This window comes from Camelus bactrianus, chromosome 3, assembly GCF_048773025.1.
Source record: "Camelus bactrianus isolate YW-2024 breed Bactrian camel chromosome 3, ASM4877302v1, whole genome shotgun sequence".
NCBI lineage: Eukaryota > Metazoa > Chordata > Mammalia > Artiodactyla > Camelidae > Camelus > Camelus bactrianus.
Genome location: NC_133541.1, coordinates 45,534,249 through 45,557,561, shown reverse-complemented (window position 1 = coordinate 45,557,561; position 23,313 = coordinate 45,534,249). Strand labels below are relative to the sequence as shown.

Below are 23,313 nucleotides of genomic sequence, written 5' to 3'. Positions count from 1 at the left end.
CCTGAATACTTCATTATGTCATACTGCACAGTCATGTCAGGCATTGCCATTTGAAAAACATTTAAAAAAATGCTTTCTTTTATGTTCAGTGAGGAAATTACATAGACTTAAAAAAATTACCTGTATAGAAAAATACTATCAGGGAAAAACTAGTAAATTCCAAATACAGTGTGGAGTTTAGTTAGGAGTACTGTACCGATGGTGTCTTCTTAGTTGTGGCAAAGGTACTATAATAATGCAAGATGGTAACAGTAGGGGAAACAGGGTGTGGAGTACACAGGCAACGGCTGTACTATCTTTGCAACTTTTCTGTAAATCTAAAACTATTCTAATAAACAGATTATTTTTTCAAAGTATACCTGTAGAGGTGCATAGAGATTTCAAATTGGGAAAACTGTCCCTCTGCTTCTGTAAATATCAGTCTTTTAAACTGTTAGGCTGAACTACTGAACTAGATGTTTTCATATGTCAATAGTGGTTAAATATTAGCAAGTTCATATGGTTCATCCTAGAATAGTTTCAGTCTAGTTTACTAGACTGTGTTACAAAGTTGAGAATAAATGCATTTTTTTATTGTCACAAATAAGGAGAAATTAGTTGCAATTCATTGCACACATACATCCTCTCCCCAGTCAGTTCTCCACGTGGTTACACCATGTTACCTGTGATATAATTTAAAGCTAGTAAAGGAAGGTGTTACACAATATTTATTATTAGAAAAGGAGTATAGGGTCTGGACGGTTGAAAACTATTGAACTAAAGAAAGCATTAATAAGCAGAAAAGACAGAGTGAAGCACAGTTTATCTCTGAAGCTTACACCAAATTCCTATGAGAAAAGAATTAAAAGGAAAAAACAGAGTTGTGTAACCCTTGTTTAATGATAGCCTTCTTTCTTCTTCCATAGGGTGGTATTCAGTGGAGCTCTTTCATCAGCAAATTAACCCCTGAATAAAAATACGCTGCGAAAGAGGACCCAGTAAGAAAAATTTTGTGTCTTTGCAGAAGGCCTATGAAATTCCTGAACATGTTCAGCTTCTGAGAAAACATGTTAAGGGTCTCAAACCTGACAGCAGCAGGAAAAAAAAATCTGGAAAAGAAATTGGTAGGTTGACCATAAAAAAAATCCACTCACCTGTGCACAGATCTGATGCATGACATGCCCAAATTCATGGAAGTAAGTCCTCACCTCATCATGCCTCAGGAGAGAGGGCCGACCTGCCAGTGGCTGCGAGAAGTTCACCACAAGGGCAGCCACGGACATCATGCGGCTCCCATCAGGCAGGAGGCAGCCGGGCTGGAGACCAAAGCAGGCTGCGTGGTTGTATTTCCCTTCCCTGGAACCAGAAACACTGCTGGTTAGGTAAAACACTCTTCTCTAGCAACAACGGCCTCTCTCTGTCACCGGTCATACATGATAACAGAAGATGCTCTGAAACATTTAAGTCTTTTATACAGTAGGTCTATGCTTTGCTGAAATGAAAACTAAACAAACAAAAAACCCACCATCACTTGATCTGAATGATATTTCCAAGGTGTCTTTTTTGAAAAATCTTAATGTAAGAATTGAGAATATATAGCACAAGCAGGCTACAGTGGATGTCCGATGTATTTTAATGAGCTCCTGCTTCTCTTCTTCAAAGACGGGAGTCATTAAATGTTAAAATACTGTTGAAACAAATTCGAGATAAAAGATACAGTTTGATTCATTAGGCAGTTTTTCCTTAAAATTAAAATTGATAAAAACTAAATTCCAGACAGCAAGGCGGCTCCTTTTATTCAAGGAGGGAAGACTCCATGCTCACAATTAAATGAGCGCCTTTTAAACTAGATAGGGCTTTTTTGAAACAGAATCCTTTTAGCTACCCTGGGAAAAAGCATGAATTTTACTATAATAAAGGCATCTATTCTAGGACAATGTGATATCAGTGACAGTCTCTCCAAAAGCTATGGGCCATTAGACTGTATCACAGGAAGAGGTTTTCTCCTTTTTTTTTTTTTTTGGGTGTGTGTGCTCAGAAGACTAAACTGTTCAGTTTTGGTGTGGATTTTTTAGTTTGATGTGTTTTGATTTATGTATCTTTTTCTATATTATCTTTTCTTGGTGACTTATTACTGTGTGTTTTTTTTTTTCCTGCTGTTGCTATTCAGGTAAAACAAAAACAAAAACTAGTCTTTTTACAGCTTCCTTTTAAGATGTAGAAAGCTGAAAAGGGCATGCTTTTATTCTTATAACATGATGGACAACCTGCAAATCACAACTTTTCTTGAATCCATCAGAAAGTGAAGGTTGAGGGGCAACTGACATATAATCTAAGACAGGTGCCTCCAAGGAAAGAGAGAAAAGAAGAAAGCATTTTTTTTTTTTTTTTAAAACCTGGGGCAGACACTTCAGACACCAGTAAGACTACTTTTTAACAAACTGCTGAAGACTGATGGTTGACCAGCAAAAAGAAGAAACCACTAAGAGTTGTTAGATAAGGTTAGATAAGGGAAAGTTTGCATCCATTTGCAGGGTCATCTCTTTGGACCTCACTGGCTGCACATAAAAAAGACACAGGCAGGGTGAGAGCCCAGAGAAAGAATCAGTGCAGATGCAGGCCTGGGAGAAGGGAGTGTTGCCTAGATCCTTCTCACCTCTCCTCTAGAGAACAGCAGCCTTGAGCTTCTAGGGGAAGAGCAACACACCCTGATGCTCTAAGAGCACTGGTGAAACCCATTGCCAGTGGAGGGAGGTAACAGGAAGAAAACCCTTCTACCCCAGAAGGAAGGACAGGAATACATCCTGGGCCCAGACCTACAGCCGAGTGTGAGGCAGTGTCACTGAATACGCCCACTCCTAAGATCCAGGGACTCAGACCCTATCTAAGACTGAGACGTACTCAGAACAACAAAAAAGACCCTCCCCAAACCAGGCTAACCGGCATCCAGTAACAACTGCAATCTACTACCGGGAAAGGAACAAGAGCATGCAAAGAGACCTCCTCTAAGGCGTAGCACAATTGGAAGACCTCAAATTGAGGGTGGGAGAGACACTGAGAAAAACGCTGGCAAACCAGCTCTCATCCTAAACACAGAAAGGAATCTGAAGCTTTGGGTTCACTGCGGGTAACTAGCAACAACAAATCCCAAAGCCAGCTCACCTACTAAACAGAATGAGTCAAACACTCACACTAAAGGCCTAGCAGAAGTAAGTATGCGCCCACTGTCAGGTATGAGAAGCATTTACCTTAGTCTTTGCTGTCTTACATAAGATGTCTGACTGACTTTCAAAAAACCTGTAAGACATAGGGAGATGCAAGGAAAACATGAGTACAACGTCAAGAGGCAAAGAAAGCAAGAGAAACAAACTCAAATATGACAAAGATGTTGGAGATATCACAGTAAAATAACTAAAATTGCTAAATGTTAAAGGTTCTGGAGGAAAATGCAGACACCATGCCCCATGCACAGTCAGATGCATAATTATCACAGAGAGCTGGAAACTATGAGAATGAAATGAAAATGCTAGAAATAAAAAGCATAGTAACAGAGTAGCAGATAGCAGGTGAAGAATGCCCTTGATAGTCTCATCAATACACTTGCCACAGCCAAGAAAACAATCACTAAACCAAAAGATAGGCCAACAGAAATTACTCTATCTAAACACAAAGCTTCTAATTTATTTAATTTAATTTTTTATTAACACAAAGCTTTATAAAAGAGTGCAAAAAAGAACAGAATCAGAGCTGTAGGATAATACCAAATGATCTATTATACACGTAGCTGGAATTTCAGGAAAACAGAGAAGAGGACAGGAAAAATATTTGAAGAATAGCTGAGAATTTTCCAAAATTAATGACGCTAAATCATAGATCCAAGAAGTTCAGAGAACATCAGGGAAGAGAAATACAACAAAAACAGACAAAAATAACAAAAAAAAGAAGAAAATTATCCTACATGTCTAAGTGTATGGAACTATTGAAAAGCAGGAACAAGGAGAAAATCTTCCAAGCAGTCAGAGGAAAAGAACACATTACATATAGAAGGACAAATATAAGAATTACAGTGGATCTCTTGTCAAAAACTATGCAAATTAGAAGACAATATAATACCATCTTTAAAGCACTGATAAATATACCTGTAAACCCAGAATTCAGCAAAAATATTTCACAAAAGAAAAAGAAAGATTTTTCTCAAACAAATAAAAACTGGTATTCATTACCAACAGACATGAACTACAAGAAATTTTAAAGGAAATTCTTCAGGCAGAAGGGATATGATATCGCTCTAAACATTTCTACAAAGCAATTAATGCTGAAAATATAATAAATAAAGATATATATTACAATTTATTTATTTTGAATTGCTCTGAATAATAGCTACTTAGATCAATAATATTAACAATGTGTTGGGCATTACAGCATATGTGAAAGTAATATGTAGGCCAACAACAGCACAAATGATAAGAAATATAATATAATATAATATAATATAATATAATATAATATAATATAATATAATATGATTTGAAGGTAGGCCCTGATTAATTAAAGATGTATACTTTAAAGCCTTAGGCAACCATTAAAAAATTAAAAGGAGATACAAATAATAAGCCAACAGCAGAGAAAAAAAAATCAAAAGAAAACCTACCAACCCAAAAGAAGTCAGGAAAGGGGGGAAAAGGATAAATGCGACAAATAGTAAGATGGTAGACACAATCATATAAATAATTATTTTAAATGTAAATGTCCTAAGCACACCAATTAAAATTATTAAGATTATTAGCGTGGATAAAAAAGCAAGCACCAACTACACTGTAAGAAATCCATTTTAAATAAAAAAGACAAAGATAGGTAAAAAGTAAAAGGATGGAAAAAGAGACATTTTGCAAATATTAATCAAATGAAAGCTGCATGGCTACAGTAATAGTAGACAAATAGAACAAGGGATATTACTAAAGATAATAAGGGACATTACATATCGATAAAGGGGTCAATTCTCTAAGTAGATGTAACAGTTCTACATGTGTATTTACCTAAAAGCAGAGCTTCAAAATACAGGAAGCAACAACTTATGGAACTGAAAGGAGAAAGACAAATCTGTAGTCATTTAGAGACTTCATTCATCTCTTGGTAATTGACTGAATAGGCTAAAAGAAAATCAGTCTGGATATAGAAAATCTGAACAACACTATCAGTCATCTTCACCTAATCAACATCTATAGAACCCTCAACCCAACAACAGAAAGCAAATACTCAAGTGCACATGGAACATTCTAACAAGACTAACTACATGTTGGCTATAAAATGAATCATAACTGTATAAAAAGAATTGAAATGATATATAGTAACTTCTCCAATAATAACAGAGCCAAACTAGAAATAAAAGAAGGATATCTGGAAAATACCAAAATATCTGGAAGTTAAAAATGTACTTGTAAATAATAATCCATGAGTCAAAGAGAAGATCACAAAGGAAAACAGAACACATTTAAATTGAATCAAAATGAAAGCATGTAAGGAACAAGAAAAGGATGTCCTCTCTTCCACCACTCCTTTCAAAAATTATATTGGAAGTCATAGCTAATGCAATAAGACTAGAAAAGGAAATAAAAGGTATACAGATTGGGAAGGGGGAAATAAAACTGTCTTTGTTTGCATATGACATGATCATCTATGTAGAAAATCCAAAAGAATCAACAAAAAAAACTCCTCCTGAAAAGAAACCAAGAAAGAAAGAAAGAAAGAAACAAAAACCCCCAAAACCTTCCTAGAACTGATAAGTGATTATAGCAAGATTGCAAGATACAAGGTTAATATAAAAAAGTCAATCACTTTCCCATATACCAGCAGTGAACAAGTACAATTTGACATTAAAAAATATTACCATTTACATTAACATGCCCCCAAATGAAATACTTGGGTCTAAATCTAATGAAATACTATAAGATCTATGTGAGGAAAAGTATAAAACTCTGATGAATGAAATCAAAGAAAAATTAAAAAGTGGAGAGATATTTCATGTTCGTGGATAGGAAAACTCAATATTATCAAGATTATTTCTTAAAGTTAGTTCTTCCTAACTTCACCCATAGATTCGGTACAATCCCAATGAAAATCCCAGCAAATTATTTTGTAGGTATTGGCAAACTGAGTCTAGAGTTTATATGAAGAAGTTTATATGGAGAGGCAAAAGACTCAGAATAGCCAACTCAAAATTAAAGAACAACATCAAGGGACTGATACCATCTGACTTTAAAACTTACTGTAAAGCCTTACTAAACCAAGACAGTGTGGTACTGGCAAAAGAATAGACAATAGATCAGTGGAACAGAACAGAGACTTCAGAAGTAGACTTACATAAATAGTCAACTGCTCTTTGACCAAAGGGTAAAGGGTATACAATGGAGTAGACAGTTTTTTCAAAAAGTGGTGCTGGGACAACTAGTCATCTACCTGCAAAAAAGTGAGTCTAGACACAGACCTTACACCCTTCAGAAAAAAATAACTCAAAATGGATCACAGACCTAAATATAAAATGCAAAACTACAAAATCTCTAAAATATAAGACAGGAGGAAATCTAGATGACCTTCAGTTTGGCAATGCCTTTTTAGATGCAACACCAAAGGCAGAATCCATGAAAAAAAAAAAATCAAGAAGCCGAATTTCATTAAAATGAAAATTTTCTGCTCTGAGAAAGACACTGTCAAGAAAACGAGAAGACAAGCCACAGATTGGGAGAAAATATTTGCAAAAGACACATTTGATAAAACTGTTATTCAAAACATACAAAGAACTCTTAAAGCTCGCCAATAAGAAAACAACCTGATTAAAAAATACACCAAAGACCTTAACAGACACCTCATAAAAGGAGATACAGAGATGGTAATTAAGTATATGAAAAGCTGAAAAGCTGTTCATCATATGTCATCAGAGAAGTGCAAATTAAAACAGCAATAAGATACCACTACACATCTATTAGAAGGGCCAAAATGCAGAATACTGACAACACCAAATGCTGACAAGGATGTGGAGCAACAGAAACTCTCATTTATTGCTGGTGGGAATGCAAAATGGTACATCCACTTTGGAAGATAGTTTGGCAGTTTCTAACAAGACTGAACATACTCTTAGCATACAATCTAGCAATTGTACTCCTTGATATTTACCCAAGGAGACTGGAAACTTACATCCACATAAAAACCCGCACATGGATGTTTATAATAGCTTTATTCATAATTTCCAAAACTCGGAAGCAACAAAGATGTCCTTTAGTAAGTAGATGAATGAATAAATAAACTATGGTACACCCAGAAACCAGTTATATCTTGACAGAGAAATAGCAGATGGGGTGGCAAGAACTGCTATCTTTGACCATGGAATGAGAATCTGGGGACTGGAGGCTCCAAGGTTGAAGGATTTCCTCTGAAAGAATTCTTGGCCTAAAACTGTTATCCTGACACTATTCAATTAAAAACAGACTTAATAACATTTGGCACAGATTTATTTTTAGATAACATCAGAGATGAAAGTAAGTCCATAAAGCACTAGGATAAGACACCTCTGCCCCCTGTCTGGTTGGCAGCAGCTATCCAGCCTCCTTCCTGAAGTCACCCCAAATCAGTAGATTACAAACTTACATGTGCTGCTGATATAGGGAGATGCTATCATTTCCTTTGGCCTATTTAGTAAAATGGATTATTAATTGCAACAGGCTGGCTTTGTTTTAGAAAGCAGCCTACTGAGAAAGTAATCCAAAGCCTTTCATGTCTGATGAAACACTGTGGAGTCCATCGATACCACGTCTTACAGAGACAACACTAACAGCATTTTAAATTCTTGCCACGGACTGAATGCCGAAGCTGGGTGATTACCATATGTAGTCTAATGCACAAGGGATCCCATAGTACGGAGGTGGAAACAGAGACTCTTGAAAGGTTATGTCACGAGCATCCCAACTCGAGTTTGACTGACAGCCAGGATTTCGTTATTCCTTTGTACTGTGCTGCCTTTCAGCCAGATTGAGGGGAGTGGCCATAGATTTAAAAGTACTGGCAGACAGATTACCTGAACAGTAAATATTTTGAGGTCAATGTTAAAGTAAGTAAATGCAGTATACAAACCAGATGATGAGGATAATGATGATAATAAGCAACTAACATTTACTAAGCACTTGCTATGTGCTGCATAGTCTTCTAAATGCTTTGCACATAATTAACCATTTTAATCTTTACAACAACCTTACAAAGCAAGTATGACTAGTATTCCCATTTTACAGGACCTATAACATAGGTAAGGAAACTGTGGCACAAAAAGATTAAGAAGCTTGCCTAGTAAGTAATGGAGACAGACGTACTGGCTTCAGAGCCCATGCTTTTAAATCTCTTTACTAGGAACCACATATGAGAATTTTGGAAGACAAGAGCCTTAACGTGGGTAGGAGTTGAATCCCTAAGGTCCCTTACTACAATGTGATCCTCAGTACCTTGGATAGAGGTCCAAGTAGAACTGTCCTAATACTTCTCCTGAAGCTTTATCCTTCACAGTGTAGAGTGTAACACTTTGATTCCAAACATGAGCATCCGTCACCTGCTCAAATGAAAGTCCCAACAGCTCCTGGTAGATGTTCAGTAAGCCTTCAGTGACCACTTCAATTGGGAAGTATTCCTTGAGGATCTCTTGGTCTACAGAGTACTTGAGTTCTTCTGTCAGAGTCATGTAGTAATGAAGATCCCAGGCATTGATTCTCCCATCGTATTCAAAACCTCTCTCTTCACATTCCTTTTTCTTCAAATTTAAAATGAACTCTCGTTCTGCCTCACCCAAGGGTTTTAATTTCTGGCTTAAATCATCTGTGAGGGACAAGGGAAAAGTTTTAGCCATCCATCGCTCTTGGGGGCAAGCATATTCATACATACTACCAGGATTTTAACATGGCGCTTCCTCTTTTTCATACCCAATGCAGACATATAGGAGAAGAGGAGGAAGGTAGGAGGGAGGGAGAGGAGAGGAAAGCAGGCTTTATTATGACAGCACTGCTGTTCTTTTCGGAGAAATTTTTTTATGGCTCCCCACGCCCACTCCTTTTTTTCAACACCCAAACTAGGCCACAACTTCCTCAGAGCATCAACAAAGCCGGAGTTTACCTCAGAGAACTTGCACTCAAGAATGTTATAATTCAGGGAACAAAGCAATAGGCGAACTAAACTCATGTTCGTGATTATTTTTCAATGAGGTCAGGCTCCTCAGAGAGTCAGGGAAAACAAACCAGATGTGACCAGTGGTTAGGATTACTAAAAACTGCTCAACGCCTTTGACAGCCATGGGTTTAATCTATCACTACCCCGTTCCTATGGAGAAGGCCTATTTGGACACAGCAGTTCTACTTTTTAGATGCATACCATAATTTTTATAGTTTGGTCAATTTTTGACTGTTTCACTGTATTTGGTTAAATGAGTATGCTTTTAGCATGTATTTATTCTTCACAACTTGTAAACATATGTCAGAGAAAATGTGTTGGCTCTGTAAGGGGTAAGGCAGTTTGAGAGGCAGCCCTATAGTATGTGGTGAAGGCAGCAGCCTGAGGAAGGCTATGAAATGAAAGAAGGAAACCCATGGAAGATATAGAGATATAATTCTGATTCTATCTATCTATCTATCTATCTATTTATCTATCTATCTATCTATCTATGTATATATATATATACACACACATATATATACACACACACGTATGTATACATACACACATACATACATATATGTACACACACACATATATATATATATATACAGTCACCACTATAGGAAACATTCTCATCAAACCCATTAAAGCCCTTCTCTTGTATAAGACACATCAGAATATATAGCAATTGCCTCTTCACATCTCTGTTGTTTCCACTCAATGGAAAATTCATTGAAGAAAGGACCTTGTCTTATTCCTTTTTATAGTCCAACTATGCAGCATTCTGCCTATTATAGGGTAGTTGTTCCATAAATGTCTCATGAATGAGTAAATGAATCGTACAGATTGAATAGCTATCCTTTATGGAGCAAATGCTAGATGCTGTATGTAACACCAGCATATACATTAATAATTCAAGGTAAGGCCACTGAGAACACAGTGGAGTAAATTTCAGGCTGAACACTGTTTTTAAAACATCATTAGTCATCTTTAACTTAGTTAACCTACTAAAATTATACACTATTGTTAAAGGTGAAAAAAAATCTGAAAGGGATCAGTGAGAAAGTAAAAAAAAAATCATACTCGGGTAAACTCTGATTAGGGAAGATTAAAACAAAAATTAGTATCTTTACAATGGCAATGTTATTCAAGCATTCTTACTAAAATGAAAGAGTAAAGCAAAGTGACTGCTGAAACAGTGACACCAAGACTGAGAAGAGGGTGTGGAAGGGTGACAGAGGGCCAGTGACTAACTGTCATGGACATAAGAATCATGGTTTTAAAAAGATGAATAAAAAAGATGACTTTAAATGAATGTGAAGATAGTTATTAGACAGTTTTGATGCATATTATTTTGTATTTTATGTATTAACAAGTGGTTTCTGGAATATAAAATCTTTTTTTACATGCTCTATTTTCATTTATATCCTATTTACCACCTTATTTCATACAAATTCGTAAGCAGCCAAACACCTAGTAACAGTTGAACAAAGCCAGTGGGCTAATCCTCTGTGTAGAGCCCTAGCTATCTAGTTAGGAAATAGTATAAAAATCCCAATCAAGATACAAGACAGAATGAAGCAAGAACTAAAACAGTAATACAAACAACAGCAACCCTGAGGGCTAAGCATAGTATCTAACACACAGTAGGTGGTCAATAAACTTCTTTTGAATGAACGAAAAAAAGCAGAATGTTCTCAAAGGCATATGAGGTTCTGAGGCCCTCTATCAAATTGGTATCACGTGGAAGAACAGTCATAAGAAAAAAAAAGGAAATACACCAGTGACTGAGAAAAGGAGACCTAACCTAGAAAGGCAGTTACATGGCTTGTACTCTTCGCAGTGTTCATTTCAAGAACAAAGTCAGCATGCGTGCTGTAGCCCAGCAGTTTAGCTACTTTGGCTCGCAGTGGAAGTAGCTGCTGCAGGATTATGGTGTTTTCCTAGTAACAAACAACAACAACAACAAAGACCAAAATAAAGGTTATTAATTAATTGCATCCAAAGCACTCAGAAGATTCATTACAGTATTTTTATGCTGGTAAACCTGTCAAATATTTTTAGACCTTCTCAACTTCTAGTAAGTCATTCCATTTCAGTGTTACACAATTTTTTTTTGATTCATAATCCAATTTTATTTCTGAAATAATGGACTTTTTAAACCTCAGGGGATAGAGATTGAAGTCTTAACAAAATTTTAGGTACAGTAAACTTAGAGTACAAATACTTTATTAAGGACTAAAGTGATTCCACATTTAGTCTCATTGAGAGAACTGCACCAAATATCGGTACTTAAATTTTTATCTTATTGGTATACACAATACAAAATTTACCACTTTAACATTATGCCCATAAGTATGGCTATCTTTTTTTAAGGAAAATTACAAGTATTGGCAAGGATATGGAAAATTTGGAGCATTTGTGCATTGCTGATGAGAACATAAAATAGTGCAGCTGCTGTGGAAAACAGTATTACGATCCCTCAAAAAATGAAACCTACAATTACCATATGATTCAGTAATTCTACTTCTGGGTATATATTCCAAAGAAGTGGAAGCAGTGACTCAAACAGATATTTGTACACCCAAGTTCACAGCAGCATTATTCATAATAGCCACCCAAATGCTCAAAAAGAAAATGTGGTATGTATATACAATGGAATATTATTCAGCCTTAAAAGGGAAAGAAATTTTGACACATGCTAAATCATGGATAAACCTAGAAGACGCTATGCTAAGTGGAATAAGCCAGTCATAAACAGATAACTATTGTATGAGTCTACTTACATGAAGTTCCTAAAGTAGTCAAATTTATAGAGACAGAGAGTAGAATGGTGTGTGCCAGGGGCTGGGGCGTAGGGAGATTGGGGGAGGGTCAGTGTTTAGTGCGTATAGAGTTTCAGTCGGGAGAGATGAAAAAGTTCTGGTGATGCATGTGGTGCTGCACCACAATGTGAATATACTTAATGTCACAGAACTCTACTCTTAAAAATGTTCCAGGGATTTTTCTTAAATTATTACATTTTCTATATTTTATTTGCATTGAAATGCAAAAAAGTGACATTGTTTTATTAACAATAAAGGAAAAATTATGTAGAGAAATGAAATAAATATTGAGGCCGAAGAAAATGTACTTGTGATGATTAAATCATCCAATTATTTATAGACATGTTCCTAAGGAAAAATCACACAATGAGGTCAGACTACTGGGGCTCACAATTTTGCTCCACCCTTTACTAGCTGTCTGACTATTGGTAAATCCCTTAACCTTCGTAAGCCTCAGTTTTCTCATCTGTAAGACGTGGATAATACAAATAGCTACATCATAGGGTGATCATGAAGATTCAAATAAGAATATAAGTACAGCACATAGAACAATGCCTGGCACAAGAGCAAATACTATATAATTACGTGTTATAATTAGCATTATTTTAAAACTAGAATGGAAACATGGATATAAGAAATGCATAATTCTATATAATTCCACATAATTTAGAACTAAAGTTTAAAGTTTTCTAGTTTGAGTTTTTCTTTCACATTTTTCAGTTTCCTTAGAACTTTTCCCTAGACCGCCAATTTTCTCCCAGTATCTATTCCCCCATGGTTGTTTTTAGTAATAAAAGAATTCCTCTGAGCTTTTGCTGGACACATGGTCACCTGACTACCTCTCTTGGCCTTCTTTAAAGCTAGTTGTGTAGTTGGGGGAGGGTATGGCTCAGTGGTAGAGTACATGCTTAGCATGCTCGAGGTCCTGGGTTCAATCCCCATTACATCCATTAAAAAAATAGATAAATAAACCTAATTACCTCCCCCCCGAAATAAAAAACAAAATTAAAGAAAAAAAGCTAGTTGTGGCCATGTGATACACAAGGGAGCAAAGGAACGTGAATGAGGTAATGAGTGAAATTTCTGGATCATCTCTTTATAGATGCTTGTCTTGCTAGCTGTGAACTGAAGATGACAACAATGACCTTGGAAGCCATATAATCTGAGGATGGCAGAGCTGTCTTCCAGCTCTGGACCACTCACCTCTGTACTATTAGTTGCAAGAGATATAAATTGTTTTTTAAAAATTGTAGTATAACATATATAACATAAAATATACCATTTTAACCATTTTACATGTACAATTCAATGGCATCTATCACACTGTTGGGCAGTAACCTTTAACACTATCTGTTTCCACAACTTTTCCAACATCCCAAACAGAAACTTAGTAACCATTAAGCAGTAATTCTGCAGTCTCCCCAGCCATCAGTAACCATTAATCCTTTCTGAAGAAAAATGACTCACTGTGCTTTTGGTTGACTTTGTATCATTACTTAACCTGTACCCTAATGTCCACAGAGACTAATATTACACATAGGATGCGGCTATAGCAAAAATGAAAAATGTACAGGAACGGAAGGTGAGGACGCAGACACTGTTGGCTGGGAAGCTGGTTCTCCTCACTATACCACGGATAACATTTGTTGAAATTGTTGCTTGCCATAACTTGGAAGGCAGGCCAATCTCCTCCTCAGTCTTAGCTCTAGGCAGAGTGTTTGGACTAATAATGTTGGTGTGTTTGTCAGTATCTGTTCCTTTTAGAAAGATTATGTGAATTCAACTAATTCAACTGAGAATTAGTCAGTTTGCAAAGACGGAAGGAAAAGAATTTTGCTAAGAAAGGTTCTGCCCATGGCCCACAATCTGGGGTCTCAGAAGGCTGGAAAAGCCAGTTGCTCTGTATTCCTAACGTCGGGAGAAAAGATTGTGACTTACAGTTGCTGAACTGCAAAGACAGTCTGAGAATGCTGCCCTCCTCCTCAAGCCTGCCATATCAGAGGGTCTTGAAGCAGATGCCACTACACAGAGGAAGAGTAGGGTGGACACCATACAGGAGTCACATAGAAGTATACAAGAAAAGACTTGGTAGTTTTAGGACCTAGGACCAAAAGTGGCATTTGGGGGTAGTTATTTTAAAATAAATCTGATTGGAAACAAACAGATGAGAAACCTACTAAATTTCTGAGGAATTTTTATTACCAAAGATATCATAAACCTGGCCTAACATGCTTGTGATGATTTGACCCCTAAAGCAACCCTCAGGCTGTAAACTGGCACTAGTAGGAATGTACACTAGCAGCTGCCAGGTTATCATCATGGAGGGTAATGGACAAGAAAGAATTCCCTGCAGACAGAACCATGGGGCATGCAGTACAGTTACTAAAGGAATTCCTGCTAGAAAGGAGATCCAAATAAGTCCAACAGGCTATCCCAGGGACTTCGCCAGAGCACGGAATCGTCACAATTCCTGACAAACTGTTTCTGAAAATTGGTATGGGTCTGCTGTCTCTCCTCTTTCCTTTTCCAAACGGGAATCTTTAGCGTGGTTTTTCTGTTCCTATCTTATCACTGGTTGTGCGTGTTGGAGGTAAGGGGGCCAGGAAACCTGTCTTCCCTTCCATAGGTTTCTAGGTCATGAGAAGTTGTAACAGGGGAGGACTATGTACCACCTAGAGACACTGGTCTTTGAGCTCAAGGCAGTAACTGGTTGGGATCTGATATATGATGAATGGATTTTGTCTGGTGGGGCGGGGGAAGAAAAGGTGCCCATGATTACTTGGATGGCCAGAGAGGCAGACTGTGGTGGAGTTACTAGACTCTTGGGTTCCATTTCCAATTCTTCCTTTTTTCCTTTTAGAAACAGGATTCCCTCAGCTGAGCAAGTGGCTGTCAAAAGGAGGCTACATTTCCTAGCCTCCCCTGCAGCTAGACATGGTTATATGATGGCCTTTGGGGTCAATGGGAAGTGAATGGAGTTCATGCATGTCATTTCTAGGTCTTCTTCTCAAAGATGCTCACTCTGCATTTTACCTTCCCTCTCAATGGGTTGGAAAATGGTGACAACTGGAATGGCCTTGGAAGTCACTTGCTGAAGAGAGAGAGGTACCCCATCAGCCTTGGACTGTTGACTTGGGAGAACACAACTTTTAGTTTATTTAATCCATTCTATTTGTATTAGAACAGCTTAGCCTATGGTCATACCAAGCAGGTTGCCAATGAACAAGGAAAAAGCTGTCTTACAGGCTGGAGGAATTAGGAGGCAGAATGCTCACATAAATGGGAATATCAGTCTCCGAGCTGATTTCAACAGTAGTAAACAAAGCAAACCTTTTCCCTAAAGTCCTCCATAAAAACAAAAGAAAGGCAAACATTTACAGTACCTCTTTGCATCTTGTATTAAAAGCCATTTCCATCTTCCTTCTGGTTTCAGGGATACAACATTTCTTCATGACAGGAAAATAGTGTGGGTATTTTAAGGTAATTTTATACTTGTCATCATCTGTCTTTTCTAAACTGTCAATGAAATCATCAGGAAGAGCACCTGCAAAAAATCATTTTCTCACACATCAATTTTCCCACTCATGATTGGTTTATTTAGCACTGGCATGGTGCCTTTAAGAAGCTCTAGGAATTCTGTGGAGTAACTGAAATTAAAGTAAAATAATGACAATCCTTATAATAACGTTTTGATGTTACGGGAATGGGGGTGGTGGTTAGAGGACAGGTGGCCTAGGAGATGGTAATTTACAAGATGAATAGGCTTCAGTGCACTTGTACAGATGGTGTTCTGATGGAGACCAGGCAAAATTAAGCCAAGAAAAATTCATAACAGAACAAGAAGAGACTAGTTTAAGTTACAACGTAGAGGACACTGTGAGGCAAAAAAAAAAAAAAAAAAAAAAATCAAAGCACTGAAGGGTGTTAAACATTAGCATAAGTTACCATGAAAGATTATGAAATTTCTTCTGGACTGTCTCCAGAAATCGTACACACTCCTATAGCCTAAAATCTAGGCATGGTTTGGTTGGGTTTTGTGTAGAAGAGGTGGTGGGTTCTGTAGAAGGTATGTTTTTTAAAGAACTCTTTTAACTTTGATTTGGCAAACTGTGAGGTGACATTATTTGCCTAAATTATATGATCTAATCTAGAAAAATAACAAAATTTTACCAAGTTCAGCCTTGGAAAATACAAGGAAGGTATCATCCTCATTGAGGTTTTTGTTAAAGTCAATGCATAGTTCACTCATTCTTTTCTTCATTGCTTTGATTTCCTAAAACAAAGATAAAAATACAGGACATTAACAATAAAATGAAACTTCCATTTTTATCACCATCAGTGAAGTAAGTTTCACTTTTATGTGAAGACTGGGTTTTGTATCTAACCCTCAGGAAGTACTTTCTAGAGATGTGCTTGATCAAATAGTTTTCTTCAATCTTCTATGTGGTGTCAATTAGCATCTGCATGTGACATGTACAATAAGGCAGTCCTGGCGATGTGTTAGAAATTAGGCGTAAATGTGTAAGAACTAAATACATTTAGCAGATGTAGTCAAAGCAGAGTCTGGCACATAGTACACACACAATAAGTAGTTGCTGAGTGAGTGAATGAATCTAATAGCCTATTAATAATGAACATTTCTAATCTTTCCCAATTTAGAATTTTAATTTAGCAAATCAATGTTCGGTGCTGAAGTAAGCCAAGAGATAAGAACCGAGTAATTAATTCTATGGTTCCTTTGGAAAACAGGATATGCCTTAATTTTATAGGGTGCTTGCAAACAAAGGCAATTTATGGGCCCTAACATTTGTATAGAAAGTATTAGGTGGGAGAGCAAAGGAAGAAATAAGAAGAAAACCACAAGAAAACATATGAGATAATTTACTAATCTGCCATACTCTTCTAAAAATGCTATATAATAAAATTTATGTAAACCACACTCATTCTCAAAGTGTGTACCTGACCAGAAGCACCAAAATCACCTGGGAACGTGTTAGAAATGCCAATTCTTTGTTTTGTTTTGTTTTGTTTTTTGTTTTTCAGGGGGGGTAATTAGGTTTATTTATTTATTTTTTAATGGAGGCACTGGGGATTGAACCCAGGACCTCGTGCATGCTAGGCATGCACTCTATCACTGAGCTGTACCCTCCCCCATAGAAATGCCAATTCTTGAGACCCACACCAAACCTACTGAAAAACAAACTCTCAAAGGTGGGGCCATGTATAATCAGAGATTTAATAAGCCCTCCCAGTAATTCTGATGCACAGTAAATTTCAGACTGCTTATTTAATACACAGTGTCACTTTTAAGCACTCTGCTTGTCTCCCCAAGCCCCCTTTCCCCTTCTCCCCCACTCTACAGTAGCCATGTAGTTTAGGTGGGACCGGAACCCATCTGAAGGTCCATGCATGTGACCTCTACACCAGTTAGGTAATCCCACCCTCACTGCAGCAGTGACTGGTTCAAGTAATCCTGGCACTCCCCTGACTAACAGTGGATTCAGGATTAGGCATACTATCCAGTCTGGGCCGCAAAGACATGAGGGGAGGTTTCATGGGGCGCCTGCTTTTCAGTGGTGCCCTCACACGTGTCTACCGTGTTGACATCACTCGGTCTGAAATTTCTTTCAAACTTGTTTCCAGTTCTCCTGGCTAGAAGAACAACCTGGAAATAAATCATGATTATATTTCCTGTGCAAAAGAATGAGCTAATTCTGCAGTCAAGTTTATTTCTGAAACTGGAAGCTCTCAATGGTATTAGACAACAGAGAAAGTTTGAGAAGCAAATCTCTCCACCTTTAAGGGGCATATATTCATCATAGGGTGTTTCATTCCAAAATGCTAATTTTACAGAAATAGACTCATAGACATAGAATACAAACTTGTGGTTGCCAAGGGGGTGGAGGGTGGGAAGGGACAGATGGGATTTTAAAATTGTAGAATAGATAAACAAGATTATATTGTAAAGCACAGGGAAGTATACACAAGATCCTATGGTAGCTCACAGAGAAAAAAAATGTGACAATGAATATATATATGTTCATGTACAACTGAAAAATTGTGCTCTACACTGGAATTTGACACTACATTGTACAATGATTATAAATCAATAAAAATGTTAAACAAACAAACAAACAAAAAAACCAAAAAACAAAATGCTAGTTTTAAAACTCTATGTCCTAAGGATTTTATCACCAGTGCTCTATCTCTGTATGAACAAGGGAGTAAGAATACAAATCAACTATTAAGATCTGAGCTAGCTATCAGAGAATGTACAACAGAGAAAGGAAAATAAGCTTAGCATACGTGAAACAAATAAAGCCTGGACAGGATTAAAACCAATTAAGCTAACAGTTGTTGGTCAGTCATCATGAGGTTAATAGTTGCAGAATGTAGTCACTGACTACCGAATACACTGTACGTGGATTCGTATTATGGGCTATTTCTCATGTTATAAACATGTGTTTCCCTAATTCCTGTTTTTTGTTGTATTGTGTTTCATTTATTCTTTTGTTTTTTAATAAGAAAAGGAAACAAACTCACATTTTGTACTTGTTCTGGAAGATGGAGCCCATTCCTTCTTCCCATTTTAACTGATTTTTCCAAGTATCGTCGGGCTTCAGGCTTTATCTTCCCCAGATCACAGGTCTCCTGAAATTAAAGAGTGTGACAATCTCTTTCATTTCTGTTACAATAGTGCATGGGTAAATCATAAACTATGAGGCCAAAGCAAAATTTATTCATCATCTCTCCTGGGCTATGAAGCACACAGGTGATTATGAGGCAGCCCTTTTTGAAAACCTAATTCATTTTATGCTTTACTGAGTTTCTGCTCATTTAAAACAGAAAAATAAATAAAGAGCTGACCAGAATTTCCTTGCCTTGCATCAGAATCAAGTGTGCCTGTACCACTTGAAAATGTGACTAGAAACATTTGCATGATCTCATTCTGAGCTTTCTTTATGACTGAGTGGTCTTTTTCACAAAACAGGTTTCTTATCACAAATCATCTGGATTTAATTTTCTATCATTTGCTAACCTGGTTCCACTTGAGAGGCAGGAATAGAAAGAATGGGCGAATTCTACACAAATGGAGAGGAGGATTCTTTTGCCAACATACCCAACACGGACAGCTGGATTGAATGCCAGCAAAAGGCTTCCAATACTTCAAAAATGCCTTACTGTCATTTGGTAAGCGAGGTCAAGGGACCAAGGCAAGCTGCATATGAACAAGCATCTGGGGAAAATGAGTCAGCACTGCACACAGAGGAGGAACGCTGGACAGTATATGCGAGCCTGTAGGCAGCCAGGCAACCACACTCACTGAAAAGGACGAGGGCCCTGGAGGAGAGGGGGACGTTCCCCTGGCCACAGCAAGGCAATAAACACACCAGATGTTTCTTTAAAACAGATGGCAGAATACACATGGCACATCTGGGTAGCGGGTCAGTTCGTAGTCCCTGGGAAGTGTGCTCCAGACAGACTCAGCAGGTGTAAAGGATTCAGTCTGGCTGAGAGCCAATGAGGGACTCCTGTCTCTAGAGGCTTCGAGTCCGCTCAGCCCTCGAGCTCTACCGCTGGCTGCACTCTCTCCAGGAAAGACTCGGGCCGTTCACCCCAAGCTTTATATTTTCCCACTAATTAGATCTTTAAAAGGACTGTGTTTAGCTCTAGGGCCTGCATTTTAGATTGTTGGTAAAAGGCTCTTGCTGCAATAGTTCTGTCATTTTTTATATTCTGCTGCAGCAGGTAAACAGAGTCGTATTTCAGCTGAGGGTACTACTTGATACAACAATCTGTATCTCCCTTTACCTACCAGCAAATAGTTCTGAGTCACAGCACTAAAGCGCTTATTGTGCATCCATTACTCACAGTTTCCTCTGACTTTATCCTCAGTGGAGGCTGAGAACAGTTAAGACTCCTTTTTCCATAATAACCCGTTTTGTGTCCTTGGGGAATTTCTGAGCAGGCTGGCATGACTGGAGGTGGAACCCTCCCTAGCTGGTATTGGCACATACTGGGGTCCCAGCGGCAGGTGCCTGCAATGGCAAGAGACCCAGGATGGCTGGGGAGATAGCCGGGCTGTGGGCTGACTCCCTCAGAGAGGGCCAGCAGTTCAAATCACAGTGTTCATCCGGATATGATTAACTTGGGTTGATTGAGCTTCAACAGCGCCAGGAAGTCTGTCCTGAGGCATGGGGCATGGCAACAGGAGTCCCTAGACAGGACAATACTGGAAGTTGTAAGGCTGGGGAGAATCTAAGCAGCAGTTATGTGCAGTGGGGGAGAGGGAAAAAAAATCCCTGGTGAGAAGGGCCTGGCAAGGACACAGGTGAGCAGGCTGAGACCCAGAGCAGAGAAACCTTCCCACCTGGGCAGTGGGCCAAGGCAGAAGCAAGGCACACAGCAGGACAACAGTGCGGGTTCCTGGGCTTCACCTGGTCACACGTGGCCCTGAGCTTAGCAGAGAGGCTCATCGCAAGCCTTGCCAGCTTATGTACGGAGGATTCTTACTCTAACGCTTGATCAGGATGGGCTCTCATACTAGGTGGGCCTGGACCTGGCATACCTGGGAGCATCAGGGCTGCTACTTGAGAAAGCCTGTAGGTATACTCAGCATAGGAAACTCACAACTTCTGGTCTAGGTTAGGTAAAACTACTGACCTCCCTAAATAGGTAATCTAAGTGTAAACAGGAAGAAGGATGTTCTGAGAAAAATCAGCCCTGAATTAGGTCTAATTAACTATGACTAATTACCTGTCCTGAAATATCTGACTTACTACAAAAATGACACTTAACAAAAATCTGATTCAATTATAACCAGACACCTTGTGCCAATCAAACTCAGGGGGTCGGGAAATCTCCGGAGGTCCCTGGAGGGAGTAAAGCACTTCTAAAACGTGCTTCTACAGCACATTCCTGTCCCAAAGCTGATCATAATAATATTCTCCCTTATAATCTTCAGGCAAGGTCAGAATTGCTGCCCAAGGATTTTCTAAGAGGGAATCAGCCAACACTCTAGAAGGCTCTGCCACGTTGCACCTTCCTTTCCTGTAAAAGAATTTAATCCCTTGAATCTGAACAAGGTCTCAGAACTCTTTAGGTGAAGTTTCTTCTCTTTGGGGTTGGGGTGGGGGTACAGGTAGGAGCTAAAGTTCTCTGAAGTAATTTTCAAATTGATATAATCTGACAGCAGGGGATGGTATTTTAATCTATGTGGTGATGAGATTTATTTTTCCCCAACTTCCTCGTATAACTAAGAGCATTTGTATAAAAGTATGTATGTGTGCACGTGCGCACACACGTGTTCCTACACATATGCTCATATGCTCATTTTACAGACAGAAAACTGAGGTTAAATGATTTCTCTAAGATCACACAGCTGTTTAGTGGTACAAATGGGGATAGAAATAAATTCTTCAAAATCTTAGTTTATTACTTTCCCTAATATGCCACACTGCTACATTACCATCCTTAATTCATTATCATTCTTTAAAATTTCATAGTGAAAAAATGAAAAATTGTCTTAAATCGCCCCAGTGCTCCCCACCTTCTGACCCATGACTTTGTCCTTTTCTTTACAAGACCTTCCCATTTCCAGTTTCTAAAATATGAAAAAATATTTCAGTGGGATTTCCTGTATTGTGTATCAAACTAGAATTTACAGTTTGTTAAAAGAATGCTGAAGATTAAGATAGTATATTCCTCTGAATATCATTTAGAAAAGCTGATTCATAAGCTCTGAATACACTAAAGAAATCTAACTGAATAACAGTATGATAATATAGGTCTTACTGCAAAAGCTAAAATAGAGATACAAACTTGTATAACTCAATGTGGTATATATGCAGTTTCTTTCCCCTTTTTTCTGTGTTTTTTCAATCATTTACTGTCAGGTTTCTATTGTTTCACTGTGAAGAGGACATTCTGAGGCAGCTGCCTGCACTCTGGACAGGAGGGCTGCAGAAAGGCCTGCTTGCTGATCACTAACTCAATATGCTCACACAAGATTCTCTGCTTCTGTGTGGGCCTCGGCAGGGCAAGGACCTGGAGAGGGGAACCACACTACATGGAGACACACTGTAACTGGGACCAGTTCTGTTCCATTCAACATCCATTTACTGAGCTCCAATTTATGTCAGGCACTGGGGAAACAAAGGTGAATATCCTGGAGGCTCCTTAAGTCACAAGAAGGAAAAAAACCCCATATGTTAGCAAATAATGTTAATATCATGCAGTGAGTGAAGAGAGGTAAGTACCTGGGAAGTACAAAACAGGGGCATCTGGCTAACAGGGAAACGAAGGCAAGGTAGTTGAGGCTTCATAGCAGATCTCTAGGCTTTTAAGAGCCTGACAAAGGTACAAGCTTCAGTAGTATTATGACCAACAACAAGACTTACACATTTCAAAATCAAGAAGGCATGGTAAGTAAAGAAAATTACCATCACCATGCTGAATTTTGGAAGTGGCTTTTCCTCTTTAAAAAGTTTTTCTTTTTGTTCTCTTCTTTCTCTCTCTCTCTCTTTTTTTTTTTTTTGTCATAGTTTTAAGGCACTGCTTTTTAAAAAAATCTCATTTATTTTAAATTAATTAGTTATTTTTTATAAGGCATTGGTTCTTGTATTTTAATTTGGCACCGGGTCTCCATGGCTCAAAGTAGATCACATAATGCTTAAAAACACTGATATGCAATCTCGTGACTCATTCAATTACACTAGAACATTAAAATTCTGTTTAAATCACTAACTGGCTAAGATGAATTGGCAAGACCAAAGTCCATAGCTCTGAAAAAACATAAATATTACAATAGGTAATTGTATTTCTCAATTCAGCTTGTGTAATTCAGACTCAATTTCCTTAAAGAATTCTTTCTCTGTACTTACTATTTAGCAGGCTACTGGCATAAAATATTATATGCCTGGATTGTTTTATAATGAAGACAGTGTACATTTTCTCACCAATATGGCCTGAAAGAGTGTCTATAAAGCCTTTTTGATCTTTGCTGGCTTTTCAGCCAATGATTGAGAAGCCTTTGTCAGGCCTGGGAAACACCGAGACTTGAGGCCACAACTGCTGGCTTTTGATATCTGAACATTTTTCAGCTAAAGGAATAAGGACATCCTTGTTTTCATTTCTTTTTCTTGTATTTTTTCTTCTGGTAGAATTAGGGATAAATTAAATTTTATATTTTTATGTAATATTTGACATCTACAAATGAATATAACTACACATATATGTTATGAAGACAAATTGAATCCACTCTTAAACTTATTAAATAGAATATTAAAACACTGCTATGAATTGTGTTAAACAATTTTTTCCA

General features: G+C 37.9%; 1 protein-coding gene and 1 long non-coding RNA gene across 5 annotated transcripts in view; one reads left to right on the top strand and one right to left on the bottom strand.

Moving 5' to 3' along the window:
- LOC123615119 (uncharacterized) overlaps positions 1 to 1,140 on the top strand; it is a 51,020-nt gene extending 49,880 nt beyond the window's left edge. The window contains exon 4 of the long non-coding RNA XR_012504594.1: positions 906 to 1,140. This is a non-coding gene — a long non-coding RNA (uncharacterized LOC123615119). The remainder of the gene's footprint in view (positions 1 to 905) is intronic.
- Positions 1 to 23,313, bottom strand: part of NLN (neurolysin) — a 90,653-nt gene that overhangs the window by 26,409 nt on the left and 40,931 nt on the right. For all 4 annotated transcript variants that reach the window (XM_074358983.1, XM_074358984.1, XM_045512407.2 and 1 more), the window contains 6 exons: positions 18,534 to 18,641; positions 16,161 to 16,263; positions 15,374 to 15,534; positions 10,973 to 11,108; positions 8,466 to 8,832; positions 1,134 to 1,335 (listed from right to left, as the gene is read on the bottom strand). In XM_074358983.1, the coding sequence (XP_074215084.1) occupies positions 1,134 to 1,335; positions 8,466 to 8,832; positions 10,973 to 11,108; positions 15,374 to 15,534; positions 16,161 to 16,263; positions 18,534 to 18,641 (1,077 nt within the window). The remainder of the gene's footprint in view (positions 1 to 1,133; positions 1,336 to 8,465; positions 8,833 to 10,972; positions 11,109 to 15,373; positions 15,535 to 16,160; positions 16,264 to 18,533; positions 18,642 to 23,313) is intronic.